Genomic DNA, 15141 nt, shown 5'->3' with positions numbered 1-15141 from the left:
AAATCCAGCATCTATGCACCAGAAGGAACAAAGTTTAAATATCCAAGGAAACATACAAATTACGTGGGAAAATGGATCTATTGTAGTCCAAGTGGACAATGTCAACTTATGACATGGAACAAAGATGAGCACGTAAGAACAGCAGGAAGCTTGAAGGGAGTCATAAAGATATTGGGCCTCATTACGACCCAGACGCTAATGGGTTAACGGCGCCGTAAAAGGCTGCGGCGCAGTTAACCTATTAGCGCCTAATTACGAGGTCCCTTTGCGGGACCCAACCTTAACGGCTGGTGTAGACCAGCCGTTAAAGTAGGGACCCGCAAAGGGACCTTGGTGCTAATTACGGTGCCGCAATTTGCGGTACCATACTTAGCGCCTTCCCCATTCCCATTGAGCCCTATGGGGCAAAAATGGGAATGGGGAAGGGCCATGGAGGAAGGGGGAATTACCGCCCCGCCAACCTTGTAATGGGGTGGTAATTCCCCCTTTCTCCATGGCGGAGTCGGTAACTTACCGCATGGACCATGGTGCTAATAGCACCATGGTCTTCCGCCAGGGTCGTAATGAGGCCCATTGACCCCAAAGAAATATTTCTTCAAACTTCTATGCGTGGATCCAGAGGACGAAGTAAAAATGGATCCAGAGGATGCAGGAAAGGTGGATACCAAGGAAGAAGTGAAAGTGGTCGATGAATCGCCCAGAGGGGGGAGTGTAGAGGAGGTACCAAGCACGATTCGCACTCCAACAGCCCATTTTGAAGTACCAGGAACTTTCACGCCAAAATATGTGATGTATGATGAGAAGATAAACCAGCAGACTGACAGCACCTATTGTAGTACCGACACCTAAGAAAACCTGGACAGTGAGGTACACATTGAGAAAACCATATCGACAAATGAGACAGAATGATGATTGTCAAAATGTAATACCTGAAGAAGCCAAGAAGATACTAAAATAAGACGAATGGGAACTCAGACTCACTCACTTATAGAAGATATGACGACCTGTGAATGATGAAAAGAAACAAAACACCATGGATAAATGACATCCTGAGTCTAAAGTGAAATGATTGATGTCAAATGTCAGAAACTTATGCCAATGAGCGTGATGAAGATATTCAGCCAGATTAAATGTGTACATATGCACAGTAACCACAAGAAGCTTAGAAAATCGTGAGGCTTGCTTATGCTTAGTAGTAAGATAGATTGCGGCAAGCGCCACGTATACATATCTACCTCAAAAGGAGCACTTTAGACAAATATACTTCCACTATGCACAAGAGCAGAATCAACCAAAGGTTATTAAAGGTCTCAAGAGGAGAGCTTCGCAGCAAGCAAATCAAGAATTAAAGACAGAAAGAAACTCAGACGAAGGCAAATCATGCCAAGAAGCCAAGGTCGTATCGCCTGAGATAGACCCACAGTGGATACAATTAATGAAGAGAAGTACAGAGTATCCTATTCTGATAGGTCAAGATAAGCCACACAAATGCAGATGGCCAGTAGAATTACATCAAATGTATGAAATAAGACGATTTCACAGTGTCGAAATCACGTGACCAAACGAGCAGAAGGGATGAAACTTTCACACCTACGCATGGACTCATGCCATGCCCAGACGCCTTAACTTTCCCAGATCAAGAAGCAGACTCGAGGCCAAAATACAAAGAAATCATTAATACATGACCACTGAAGTGATGACTGATTGTTGCAATAATTGGAGGGAGGCTGGGGGTGCAGACGAACTCCCTGCAACTGGCCGGCTATTCTGCACTCTGCTAAGCAAGTGGAATGATGCCACCCCAATCACAGTGGACCAAGTAATCTAGGGTCCTATATTTAGTAAAACCAATGGGACATCGTACTTTTAGTGACATCTACAGTAGCCATTTTGAATGAAGAGCTTAGATCCCCCCTGACATTGTTTATCCAATCCCCTCACTTCGTTACCATTTAGAGATGTAGCACCTATATTAAAGTTACCTTCCTAGAACCAATCAAGTTGCATGCTAAGTTTTGAGATATTACACATCAGTGATGACGAGTTTTTGTTATAAATGATGTGTTTTTTCTGAAAGTAAGTGGAGTTGAAGCGGGAAGGAAGATCGAGCGATTGCTGATATTCATAAACTCCCTGTTTTTTGTACTTGTCATTAAACGGTCTCCCTTTGCCAAACTATCGAGTTGTCATTATTGCTTTGATGCAAGAGTATTAATCTGCATCCCCACCCATCTTGAGGGTGCTGCTACTCATCTTAAAGTGCTGTTTGGGAAACCCCCAGTCCTATGGGCCGGCTGGGGTCCCTATTGCACAAGGGCTTTGGGAGTAGGCCCTGATCAGAAGGAGTTAACCCTGTGCTGAAAGGAGGCACAATCGTGTGGTGTGGTGTCAGGGAGGACCAGGACCAAAGGAAGAGTGGAAAGGTTGTGTAGCTGGTAGAAGTGAGGACCCTGCGAAATAGAGGTCACAAGGCCCTCTTACATTCCTATGTGGAAAATGGGACCAGCAACTACAGTTGGCTCTGTTTGCAAGTGGAAGAGAAAGTCTATGTGTATCTTCATCTCATGGTGGAAACATAGGGACCGTCTGTAGGACCTGCAGAAAGGATCAGAGGTGGTCGTAGCCCAGTGTCAACATAAGACACGCCTGAGGACTTTTGCAGAAAGAACTAAAGAAACTGAGTAACAGCGACGTACCCAAAACATTATTGAAACCCTTGAACTGGTGGAACCGTTGACATAGACTGTCCTGACAATTTAGATTTAAGTTTGACCCGTAGAGCAGTGTTTTGTGCCAAATCAAACCATGTTTACAGAATACTGTGTATTGTTCCCTGTGGACCCCAATTGACCATATAACAGATGGTAACAGAAGTGGGATCTACAAAGGCTGCTGGGGAAGCCTACCTAAGGCATTCAGTTCCTAATGTACAAGTAGTCTGTACATCCAGGAAGTACCAAGTATCTACGAAGGCTACCCTTGAGTGAGGAGGAATGATACTGCATAGTGGGGACAACATGAACATTCCCCTGACAAACTGATCCCTAGTTTCTCTAAAATCCTAAAGTTGAACTACTGGAAGGGACATATGGTAGGATTGCTCCCCAATTAGGTCTGGCAGTGAAATACAGTATTGATGATGGAGATTACGTGAATGGCAGGGATTATCGAGGGGAGTGAAGGTACTCTTCTTTCTCCATTGCTCTGAGATGTTTGTAGTACAGCGATTGCTTAGTTGATTTGTGGGATGCACCTTCCCACCCTACCTGAGGGATTTAAATAGGTGGATGAGAGAGAAAGTGTTGAAGTTTGGTTTGGATCGTCATATTTGCCACAGGGATCCACTAGAGGCAGTGGTCAGAGTATGCCCCGGAAATCGAACAAGATCAGGCAGACTTGTTAGGGCGGACAGTGATTCTTACACTGTTGGGACTGTGAAACCTCATTTAGAACCTGAATTTTTTTTAGCACAGAGAAACGATCCCACCCGCTGTTTCTGATGCCAGCATATCCACAGAAGAGGGTAGTTGAGTAACTGGTAAATATTTTGTACTGAAAAGAGATCTCCTATACAAAGAGATGAATAATGTGAAGGAAGATGGGAAGAGCAGATATCAGTTGGTGGTACCGACAAACTTCGGAAAGCTATTATTGATCTAGCCCTCTTCCATCTTTTGTATTTGTATTTGTATTTGTATTTTTGTATGTTCATTGTTTTTTATAGCGCCTTAATCCATGGCGCTTTACAGTTAACAAGTAACACATAAAACATGGAACAGTAGAAGCAAAATAGTAAATATGAATCAAACCATAAAATCGGTATTTAGAACTATTTGCAAGTAAGAAGGGAGAGGAGAGGAGAGGAGGGGGGGTAGAGAAGGATCGAGAGGGAGAGATTAATGAGTGAAGTGAGCAACAAAAGAAAGGAGATTATAGGAGTGACAGAGACAGATAAAGATAAGGAGAACAGAGAGAGGACAATAGAAGGAAAGAGGGGATAGAGAGAGGGGGAAGGTATCAGGGAGGGGAGTGAAGAAGAAGTTCTTTCAGTGAGGAGCGGAAAGAGGAATAGTTGGGGAAGGAGCGGATAGAGAGAGGTAGGGAGTTCCAGTGTAAGGGGGCAAGAAGATGAAAGGAGCGGAAACGCGAAGAGGCACATGGTGGTGGGGGAACAGAAAGTAAGAAGAGATCAGCAGTACGAAGGGAGCAAGAGGGGGTATAGAATGAGAGGAGAGAAGAGAGGTAAGGAGGAGCAAGGTCATGAAGAGATTTAAAGACAAGACAAAGGAAGTGAAATTTAAGCTGGGAGTGGAAAGGAAGCCATCTTAAGTAAGAAAGTGTGTTGGAAATAGAGTCATGAGAAGAGAGCAGACAGAGAGTACGTATTGCAGAGTGATATAGGGATTTGAGGGGGCAAGATGGGAAGCAGGAACCCGAAGAAGAGAGAAGAACAATAGAAAAGATGAGGGAGGAAATTAAGAGTTTGGTAGCATGGAGGGTGAGAGAGGGACAGACTTACGTATGTTGAAGAGATGATAGCGACATGCCCGAGCAGTGAGGGAGATATGATAAGAGAAGGAGAGGGAAGAGTCAAAGTATATGCCTAGATTACGAGCATGGTTGGAGATTGGAAGATTATAAGGGGGGAAATGGATGGATGGAGGTGGAGATGGAGAGGGTAGGGAGTTGGAAGGAAAGAACAATACTTCAGTCTTGTCAGTGTTAAGAGAGAGATAGTGAGATGACATCCAGTCTTTAATGACAGTAAGACATGAAGAGAGGTTGAGATGTAAGTCAGAGGTGAAGGAGGAAAAGGAGAGGAACAGCTGGGTGTCATCGTCGTAGAAATGGTGAGAAATCCCGAAGGAAGAGATAATAGGGGCAAGGAGAGTGGTGTACAGAGAGAATAAGAAGGGTCTGAGGACTGAGCCTTGGGGGGCGCCGTAATTAAGAGAGAAGGTAGTAGAGGCTCGTCCTCCCCAAGAGACTGCGAAGGAGCGGTGGGAGAGGTAAGAGGAGAGCCAGTTAAGAACAGATCCTTTGAATCCAAGAAAGCAAAGAGTGTTGAGAAGTAAGGGGTGATCGACAGTGTCAAAGGCAGCAGAGAGGTCAAGGAGGATGAGGATCGAGGAATGTTTAGAATAGCGAGCGGTAAAGAGGGAGTTAAGGACATAGGTAAGAGCGGACTCAGTGGAGCGCTTGGGGTGCAAGCCAGATTGAGAGGGGGGAAGGAGAGAGTGGGTAGTGACGAAAGTTGAGAGCTGAGAATAAGCTAAGCGTTCGAGTAATTTAGAGAGAAAAGGTAGAAGTGAGATTGGATGAAAGTGGAGGCGAGAAGAGGATTAGCAGAAGGTTTTTTTAGTATAGGGATGATAGTGGCCTCCTTGAAGGCAGAGGGGAAGGTGGCCGTGGATAAACAAGTGTTGAAGAAAGAGGTTAGGTAGGAAATGAGAGGGGGGTAAATCTTAGCAATAAGAAGGGTAGAAATAGGGGCAGAAGTGGCGGCAGTAGGATGGGATTTATTTAGGAGGAGAGAGACATCAGAGGGAGTGATAGGGGAAAATGAGCCGAGGGGGAGTGTAAGGAGAGGGGAGGATGGGAAAAAGAAGGAGTACAGACAATGTTTTGGCAAAGAGAAATAATTTTTTCAGAGAAGAAGTTTGCAAAGTCAGAAGGAGAAAGAGGAGAAGTAGGAGAGGTGTTGGCAGCTAGAGGGGAGAGGAGACGAGAGAGAGTTTGAAACGTACGACGAGGGTGAGAGGCTTGGGAGTGGAGGTTAGAAAAGTATGCCCGTTTGGCGGAGTTAAGGCAGAAGTCAAATAAGGAGTGATAAGAAAAGTAGGAGGTTTGGTTAGGAAGAGTGGGGTATTTCAGCCAGCATTTTCAATGATTTATCCATCTTTTCAATGGATGCCGAGTAGTGACATGATCTTAGGCAGTTATTTATAGCCCAGGACACACCAGCAAATTCTGAAATACTGCCTTGAATGACCAGTGTGTCAAAGGGTGTTGGAGATGATGTGGACAAGGCTTGTCTACAACTTGTCTTTTCCCTTCATTGGTACGGTTCCCCTCACTAAACCTCTCATACATTCTACTAATTGCATTAATTCACGTTGAACTTTTCTCTTGTTCAACTTAACGGGGAGGGCCACCCTAGCATGGCCGAAAATGTCACTCTAAGTTATGATGATGACCAAATTAGAGCGATACGCCGTGGTCCATCACTTTTTGACCCTGCAGGTCTAGATCAGACGACAGCCAACTCTAATGCTACGAATGATTTACTCAAACTTAAAAAGAAACATTTTCGCACCACACTTCATGGACACTTCCTTAAGGAATACTTAAAAAAGAATATCATTCCATCTGGACTCATCGTCCGAAATGAACCATGTGTATTCTTAGAATGGCCACTCCTCTGAAGACCTACGCTGGTGGGTTATTGATGTCATTAAGAATGCAGCCAACCCACTTCAAACACTGGCAAACAAGGAGGCGCGCTGGATTTTTTTACTGGATACTATTGAGCATGGGCTCAATGAAGCATTTCCAGTATGGTGAAAATCATTGTTCATAACACACTCAATTTCCTATTTGCATCTTTCTGTTGCATTTTCCACTCATGTCCGTACTTTGCAGATTTTAATGCATTGTTATTCCAGTGGGTGGGGGTCACTCCACTTTTTCAGTATTTCCTATTTTGAGGACTTTGGTATCTCTCTTTTATATATTCCATGGGTATCCTCCATGGCTCAACATTGCGTTTTTACAGCTATTGAATTGATCTGGCCCATGCGCCAGTCCTCTTTCTATTCTCATGATTCAAACTATGCCTATATCTATACCTATAGCCACGCCCCTGGAACTCAAGGAACCTCACTCGGTTCTAGTGCTCCATTCAGGACGTTCCAAACAGCTACATGACAGCAGCAGGATAACTTAAGGTAAGTAACTGTGAGCCTGCTTTCATTTTAATAAACGTTCCTACTTTATTCCCACGAGTCAAAACATATGTTTCGTTTCGTAGGAATACAAACACCCTGCATTGCTGGCACTACGTGGATTTGTGACGAGCCTTCAGTAATACGGCTCCCGGTCCCAGTCCGTACTAGTGTCTTTACACACCATTCATTACCGTGCGACTAAACCGCATACAGCAGGTACGTTTATTTCTTCAAGCGTGCCGTTCTCTCCATTAAAATTCATTATGACCTAATGCTAAGGGTGCATTTCAAAACCCGGTATACTTACTGGTCCTCCTCCTTTGCTTTAGACTGTGTTATACACCTGTGAGGAGACGTCTTTTGACCCGTGGCAAGAGTCTATCTACATTAGCATAATGACTGCAGAATGCCTTCTTACTAGGCATCCACAGTAACGCTTTAGGTAGGCAACAAAGATCCCTGCAAGTGGATCTGAGTTTAATTCCCTCTTGACTGTTTTCTTTTCTTTCCTCCCCTCACTTTTAAAAAGGATTCCATCAACACTGTATAGGGGATGACACCAATGGGGTAATTCATAGAATCCGGCGCACAAGTGGGGCACGCGGCTGGCGCACAGTGTGCGCCTGTGGCAATCTGCACCAGCCGCATGCGCCAAAATCCATTTCCGCGCACAGCGTATTCATGGATTTTAACATCCATAACCAGCCGTGGCACAGAGTGGCGCAGCGAACCTGCAGCAGTGCCAGTTAAGCCCCCAACCCTGCGCGTCATGAACAGCGCACAAATCCCGTACATGGCGCACATGCCAGTGGACCATCATACAGCCCCCCAACCACGACAACGTCTGTAAAACTCCCCACGCACCCCTCCAAATACATGTACCCCGCTCAAGCCGGGGTGCGCGTGGAGAATCACACGCGATAGGCCTTGTGCGAGCGGGCTGCGTGTATTCTGAGGGTTGCATGGGGAGAATCACACGCAAAAGGGCTTGTGCGAGTGGGGTACGTGTATTTCGGGGGTGCGCATGGAGAATCACCCGCGATAGGGCCTGTGCTAGTGGTGTACGTGTATTTTGGGGGTGCTCATGGAGAATCACATGCAAAAACGCTTGTGCGAGTTGTGTACGTGTATTTTGGGGGTGCGCATGGAGAATCACACGCGATAGGCCCTGTGCGAGCGGGTATGTGTATTTCGGGGGTGCGCGTGGAGAATCGCACGCGATAGGCCTTGTGCGAGTGGGGTACGTGTATTTTGGGGGTGCACGTGGAGAATCACGCGATAGGCCTTGTGCGAGCGGGTACGTGTATTTTCGGGGTGCACGTGGAGATTCACACACGATAGGCCTTGTGCGAGCAGGGTACGTGTATTTTGGGGGTGCGTGTGGAGAATCATACACGATAGGCCGTGTGCGAGCAGGTATGTGTATTTCGGGGGTGCGCGTGGAGAATCACACGCGATAGGCCTTGTGCGAGCGGGGTACGTGTATTTTGGGGGTGTGCGTGGAGAATCACACGCGATAGGCCTTGTGCAAGCGGGTACATGTATTTCGGGGGTGCGCGTGGAGAATCACACACGATAGGCCTTGTGCGAGCGGGTACGTGTATTTCGGGGGGGTGCGTGGAGAATCACACGCGATAGGCCTTGTGCGAGCAGGGTATGTGTATTTTGGGGGTGCGCGTGGAGAATCACACGCGATAGGTCTTGTGCGAGCGGGTACGTGTATTTCGGGGGTGCGCGTGTAGAATCACACAAGATAGGCCTTGCGCGAGCGGGGTACGTGTATTCTGAGGGGTGCGCAGAGAGTTCAACATGTGAATTGGCAGTGTGGGTCCTCCCAGGTGTGCCCTGTACCCCCTCCCCAGCAGCCAGCCCACACCACAGGGGACTACTCTGCACCCCTGGTCATGTTCCGTAGGCAGCCCATCCACCCTGGCCATGCCCCCCAGCCAGCCCAGATGTCACCATGCACCAGTGAGCACTGACTCATGTCCCCCTGTACCCCCACACCCCCAGCATTGACGGGCACCTGCGAGTCGGCCCCAACTCATGTCCCCTGTCCTCCCACCCACCCAGCATTGACAGGCACCTGCCAGCAGGCCCCGACTCATGTCCCCATGCACATCCACCCAGCATTGACGGGCACCTGCCAGCAGGCCCCGACTCATGTCTTGCACCATGTTATTGCATTAATGATCGCCTCATGGCTGAGGCGATCATGTGAGTTTGTTTGGTAAGGTTAGAGTTGGCATCAAGGTAAAAGCAGAGTTTTCACGCTTTTAGCAATAGGGATGGTGTGACCATCGATAATGATGTTGTTGTAATTGGAATTAAGTTTAGACAGGTTACTGGGAGAGCTGACAAGGAGGAGTTCCGTTTTCTCATCGTTCAGGCAAAGGCCATGAGAGGCCATCCACGCCTGTATGATGAAGAAGATTTAATTAATCCGGGTAACGTTCGCATGGTAGTTACCTGTGATGGTGAGGAGTATCTGGGTGTCATCTGCATAATTTGTGTAGATGACACCCAAGCGGGCCAGTTGGTCAAATAGTGGCTTGTAAATATGTTATACAAAGTGGGGGAGACACATGAGCCTTGTGGGACCCTGCATGTGATAGGGATGGGGTCTGCTGCAGCTGTTGTAGAGAAAACCCGCATGGTTCTGTTCGCCAAGAAGGATTGTATCCATGTGACGGCAGAGGAGGAGAAGTGAGCTGTGGAGGCTAGGTGGCTGCAGAGGATTTTGTGATCGACCAAGTTGAAGGCCGCTGAGAGGTCTAGAAGGAGTAGGATATCGGTATTACCTTTGTTTTTGATTTCATCAATCTGACTTTTGAGGTCAACAAGGGCAGTTTCTGTTCCATGTTGAGGACGGAAGCCAGATTGACGTATTCCTAGCAATTGGTTGGATTCCAGATATTCCTGAATTTGGAGGTAGGCGACTCTGTCCAGGATTTTTAATAGGAATGGGACTGTGTTGATGGGTCTGTAATTGGTTGGTATGGCTGGGTCTAGTGATTGTTTTTTTAAGAGTGGGAGAACACATGAGTGTTTTAGGTTGCTGGGGACCGAGTTATTGCTGAATGATAGGTTAATAAGTTTAGTTATGAAGGGGGATAGATATCTAGCTGCGTCTTTTATGATCTGGGCAGGACAGCTGTCCCCTTTGCAGTTCGAAGGTTTTAAGGAGGTGATGATTTTTTGAACTTCTATCGTAGTTACTTTCTTGAATGTGAAGACCGATTTGGTGTTGATGGGCGTAGGTGAGCTAGGGTTGGTAAATTTGTTGTTGGAAAGTTGTTGATGTTTGTCCTCAATTTTAGTTTGGAGTCCTGTGATTTTGTTGTTGAGGGCGTTTTGGATGCTGGTGCACCAGGGTTTGTCTTTCAAGCAGGTGTCTATAGGTGGAATGGGATTTTCAAGTTCTTTTAGAATTTTAAATAGTTATTTAGTGCAGGACTCTGCCTGATCAATTCTGACGTTGTATGCATCATTTTTGGTGCAAATTATCTCACTTTTATATAAAGACGATATATTCGTAATAATTAATTTATTTTCCGCAGAGGGATTGGTTTTCCATAGGAATTGTGCCTTAGCTTTCTTTTTTCTGAGTAGCTTGAGTTTAGGGGTGTACCACGAGTTCAGATGAGTACTTGGTTTATCTTTGCACAGTTTCAGAGGGGCAATGGTATCCATCGCATTGGCCATGGAGTCATTGAAGGTGTCAATCAGTAGGTTTAGATCAGCATTGGGTGGAAGTGTATTAAGGGTAGGTAGGACCAGGGGTAGTAGGGCCTCGACGGTAAAGTTGCATTTGTTTCTGGTAGGACAGGCTGATACCACAGGGCACTTTTTGGATGCTACATGATTAATGTTAACTTCAAGAGGGATGAGATAGTGATCCGTCCATGCAAGAGGTTGGGGGTCCTTACAGATTGTGTTGCAATTGTAAATCGCTACCCAGTCGATTATTCTACCTTTCTGGTGAGTGGGGAGGGCATTAAGTTGCGCAAAGCCATGTTCTGTTAGAGCATTGGCCAAGGATGCAGCAGGGCGTCGTTGGGGTCGTGGTAACCAAGGTTAAAGTCTCCGAGGATAATGATTTGTGCTGATGGCTTGGAGTTTTCAGCAATGAGAGAGGAGATGTCTTCTTCAAAGACCCCAGGGGGGCCTGGAGGTCCATATATGAGGTGGAAGGTGATCGTTCTAGTGTGGGACGTTTGCAACTTGACTGTGACTAGCTCACAGGATTTGAGTGACACTGAGGAGACTGATCAGAAATCTAAGGCAGATTTGGAGATGATCGCTACGCCTCCTCCCCTGACGTTGGGTCTGTCAGCTCTGAGGATAGAGTATTTGTCAGGGATGGCTAACGATAAGTATGGTCCGGGTGCTTCATGAAGGCAGGTTTCAGTTAAGACTAGGAAGTCAAGATCATTAGTTAGAATAATGTCAGCGATTTCTGTGGGGTGGGCAGCAGGGGATTTTACATTGAGTAAGGCTCCTTTTAGTGGGAGTAGTTTGGGCTTATTAGGTGCATTGTGCTTCTTGTTGGTTTTGGTGTTGAATTTAGCAGTGGGCCTGCTAGTTGTAATGGGGAGCCTAGTGCCTAGTCTGTTGTTGTGGGCTGTGAGGTTGGGTGTGATAGTGAGGGTAGGGCCTGGAGGCTTGGATGGGGTGAAGGTTTTGGTGTTCAGTTTGGTATGGTTGGACTTAGTAATGGGTGAGGCGCTGTCTGGAGCACTGGGTCTAAGGTAGCTGAGGGTTTTGTCAGCGTTGGCTGAGAGGCCAGTGTTTAAGGGGAAGGTAGAGGGCGAGTGGTGGGTGCGTAGGTGAGTGGGAAGGGGGCAGGGATGGTAGGAAGTGCGTGGGGCAGGGGAGAGGGTAGTGTCTTGGGCATCCAAGTTTGGCAAGGCCGTCCATGTAGTTATTACTGCTGCAAGGTATGTTGTCCAGCGTGATACAGAAGGGGAACATGATAGGTGGTGGTAGGTCAGTGTACATCCTCATTTTTGGAGTCCATAGAACTCAAAGGGGATTTTGGCAGAATTACCACGAGTGGTAATTCCGCCGATTTTGATGATTTTTGGCAGTAAGGTGGATGATTTGCCATCAGCTTTTTTGCTGTAACCTGTAGTATGGTGTTGCGGTAATGCAGAGTTAACATGACAGTAACAGGATTACCACCACATTACTGCCATTTTTGCCCTGCACTGCCATACTCCTAATGAGGTACTGTGCCTTAGGTGTCAAAAATCTTTAGACCAGCCCTGCAGGCAGAGGAAAAGATCTATAACCGCTGCCCCATTACCCCCAACAGACAGGACCTGGGCCAGTCCAATCCGTCCACCTCTGCCAGCCTACAGCTATGGCACGAGGCAATCGCCCACCAATCTCAGGACACTCCGCTGTTGCCCCCTCTTCACAGCAGGTAATGAACATGAGGCTCAAACTTCCACCTTGACCATGGGCCTCATCACACTTGGGCGGTATCCTGGTGATAAATCTGCTGCAATACCGCCCAATGCAATTACTGTTACCGTCACTTGGTCGAGCAGTATTATCGCCGGATTACAAGTGGCAGTGGCAGTGTAAGCCCCGATTTTTTTTTTTTGTCCATAGGAGTTAATGCGGCCTTTTCAGCGCAATTACCGCAAAGGTAATTGCGCCGAAAATGGGCAAAAAGTTGGCACATTCGCCTCCAGCTCAGAGCTTGAGGTGAATCCTCCAACTTTCCCCCAAACTCGCGATTAGGCGATGCGGTAATGTGGCGGTAATGCTATTACCGCTGCATTTTCACGGCACTGTCCAATTTACAGTGAGGCCACATGTCCATGAAGCGGACAAGCGCTTAGAAGTAGCTGCAAGGTAACATGTAGCACTCTTTAAACAAAATACAGACTGCATGAAGGTAAATCGCCTTTTTTTACCAACCACTGCACCGTAGCTTTTGAATGTAACTAAATGCCAGCTGACGCTCGTGTCATCAGCATCTTTTGGGCGCTTGCGGGGGCCCTGTATCTGGAGACGATGGGTTACACACACAGATGTTGCCAGCCCGAGTCTCAGAGAGCCCAGCTATCCATCAAGCTAGGCCAAAGGCGGTCCATAAAACGAGTCTGTCCTCAGGCGACCCCGGGGTACAGATGCCACGGCGGGTTCCCACCGAGCGCCCCCACATTGGCAGCGAGCGACGTGTCAGCCCCGAATTCACAGTTAACGACGCGAGGTGATATACAGCAAGTCGAGTGCAAATGTCACCAGAGAAGAGCTGCGAAGCGGGAAGAGCAAAACAGAGCCCAGAGGAAACCTTGAGATAACGGGGGCAGACACAACACGAGCAACCGGCAACATAAACCAGAAGAAATGAAAAAAAAAAGAACAGCCTTACAAGAGTGAGGGATTTCCAGGCGCCCAACTAGATCCCGTCGCTGGTCCGGTGCGGCTGCTTCCTTCGATGGCGACCATGGAGCAAACGGTGGTCCTGATTACTGGGTGCTCTTCTGGCATCGGCCTGGGCCTGGCAGTCCGACTGGCATCCGATGGCGCGCAGGCTTTCAAAGGTACCGCTGCCGAACTTAAAGCTCCGTGTATGTGGTGTTCGTATGACTGGAGGGGGCCGAGGGACGTCACCGCCGTCTCAAACTCTAACGCTAGCCACTCTAGTGTCGAGGTACTAAACGGCTTTGCTACCTAGAAAAGGGCAAGAGAGGGGCATCCCAAATTGCCACGCGCGCAAGAGACGGCGGAGCCCCCATCAGTGCCACACAGCGTCGCAGTGACCCGTGTGAAGTTTATGGCCGCCTGCGCCCAGCTCGCAACGGGGAAAGGAGACACTCATTCGTGTATTTGTTTCAGGCAGCGAAAATGTGTCGCATTGTGGACACACGGCAGCACATGTCACATTGTGGACACCTCCTGCGCGGATAAGGCAATGTGTCACATGTTGGACACATAGCAGCACGGTGTCACATTGTGGAGGCCTCCAGCACAGATGCAGCAATGTGTCGCATTGTGGACACACAGCAGCAAAGATGTAGACACCTCCAGCGCAGATTAAGCATCGTGTTGCATTTTAGACACACAGCAGCACAGATGCAGCACGGTGTCACACTGTGGAGGCCCCCAGCGCAGATTAAGCATCGTGTTGCATTTTAGACACACAGCAGCACAGATGCAGCACGGTGTCACACTGTGGAGGCCCCCAGCGCAGATTAAGCATCGTGTTGCATTTTAGACACACAGCAGCACAGATGCAGCACGGTGTCACATTGTGGAGGCCCCCAGCGCAGATAAAGCAATGTGTCACGTTTTTTTGACACATAGCAGCACACTGTCACATTGTGGACACCCCCAGCGCGGATTAAGACATTTATCACATTTTGGACACACAGCAGCACAGACGCAGCACGGTGTCACATTGTGGAGGTCTCCAGCACAGATGCAGCAATTTGTCGCATTGCGGACACACAGCAGTAAAGATGTGGACACTTACAGCGCAGATAAAACAGCTTGTCACATTTTGGACACACATCAGCACGGACGCAGAACTGTGTCACGGAGTCCTCCAGCACAGATGTGGCAATGTGTCTCATTGTGGACAGAACGCAACACAAATGCAACACTGTCAGGGATGTCATTTAGGGGTCGCCAATCTCCCTTGCGACCTCTTGTTTATTTTTTTTTTTAAACGCAAGCTCAGCTCCATGTGGCTCTTTACTTCTGGAGTGGCTGGCTTTCTTGTTCAGGCCCCTTAAAAAAAAAAAAAAAAATAAGAACAGGAGTGCCACAAGTCAAACACATTCAGCACTGACCGTAAATAAGAAAGAGTAGGAATACCAAATAATGTGTCTTTCTGGAATTCTATACAATAATTGCTAGACTCATTAAAGGTTTATTTCAGGCACACTTCACGGGGTGAGTCACTGATTTAGTCTGTTCTTAAACGCCTCAACTCAGCCTTTCATCCTTCTGAGGTCGATAAATGAGTACCAACACAGGTTGGGTGACATTGGGTGTATATTTTTTCTATATAAAGCGCTTAAGCGTAAGTGCTATATAATAACACATTATCATTTGGTCATGGACGTCTGCTTGCATTCACAGTAATTTGGTAATATGGGCCTATACACACACTGATCTTAACAATATATATGGCGATCCATTCTTGCATGAAATGTACATCACATTATAGTGA

At 47.3% G+C, this 15141-nt stretch overlaps 1 protein-coding gene across 3 annotated transcripts in view; it reads left to right on the top strand.

Moving 5' to 3' along the window:
• The first annotated feature begins 6862 nt into the window (after positions 1-6862).
• HSD17B1 (hydroxysteroid 17-beta dehydrogenase 1) overlaps positions 6863-15141 on the top strand; it is a 165412-nt gene continuing 157133 nt past the window's right edge. The window contains exons 1-2 of one of the 3 annotated variants that reach the window (XM_069634434.1): positions 6863-6947; positions 7031-7163. Coding sequence is in view for 1 of the 3 variants with exons in the window: in XM_069634432.1 (XP_069490533.1) it covers positions 13402-13507 (106 nt within the window). In the remaining 2 variants the exon portion in view is untranslated. Of the gene's footprint in view, positions 6948-7030; positions 7164-13039; positions 13508-15141 lie in introns of those variants that run through there. The other 2 variants (XM_069634433.1, XM_069634432.1) reach the window with 2 other exon arrangements.

This window comes from Ambystoma mexicanum, chromosome 13 (assembly GCF_040938575.1).
Source record: "Ambystoma mexicanum isolate Mex_15411 chromosome 13, UKY_AmexF1_1, whole genome shotgun sequence".
NCBI lineage: Eukaryota > Metazoa > Chordata > Amphibia > Caudata > Ambystomatidae > Ambystoma > Ambystoma mexicanum.
The sequence above is the reverse complement of the archived record's forward strand: the minus strand, read 5'-3'. Positions and strand labels throughout refer to the sequence as shown.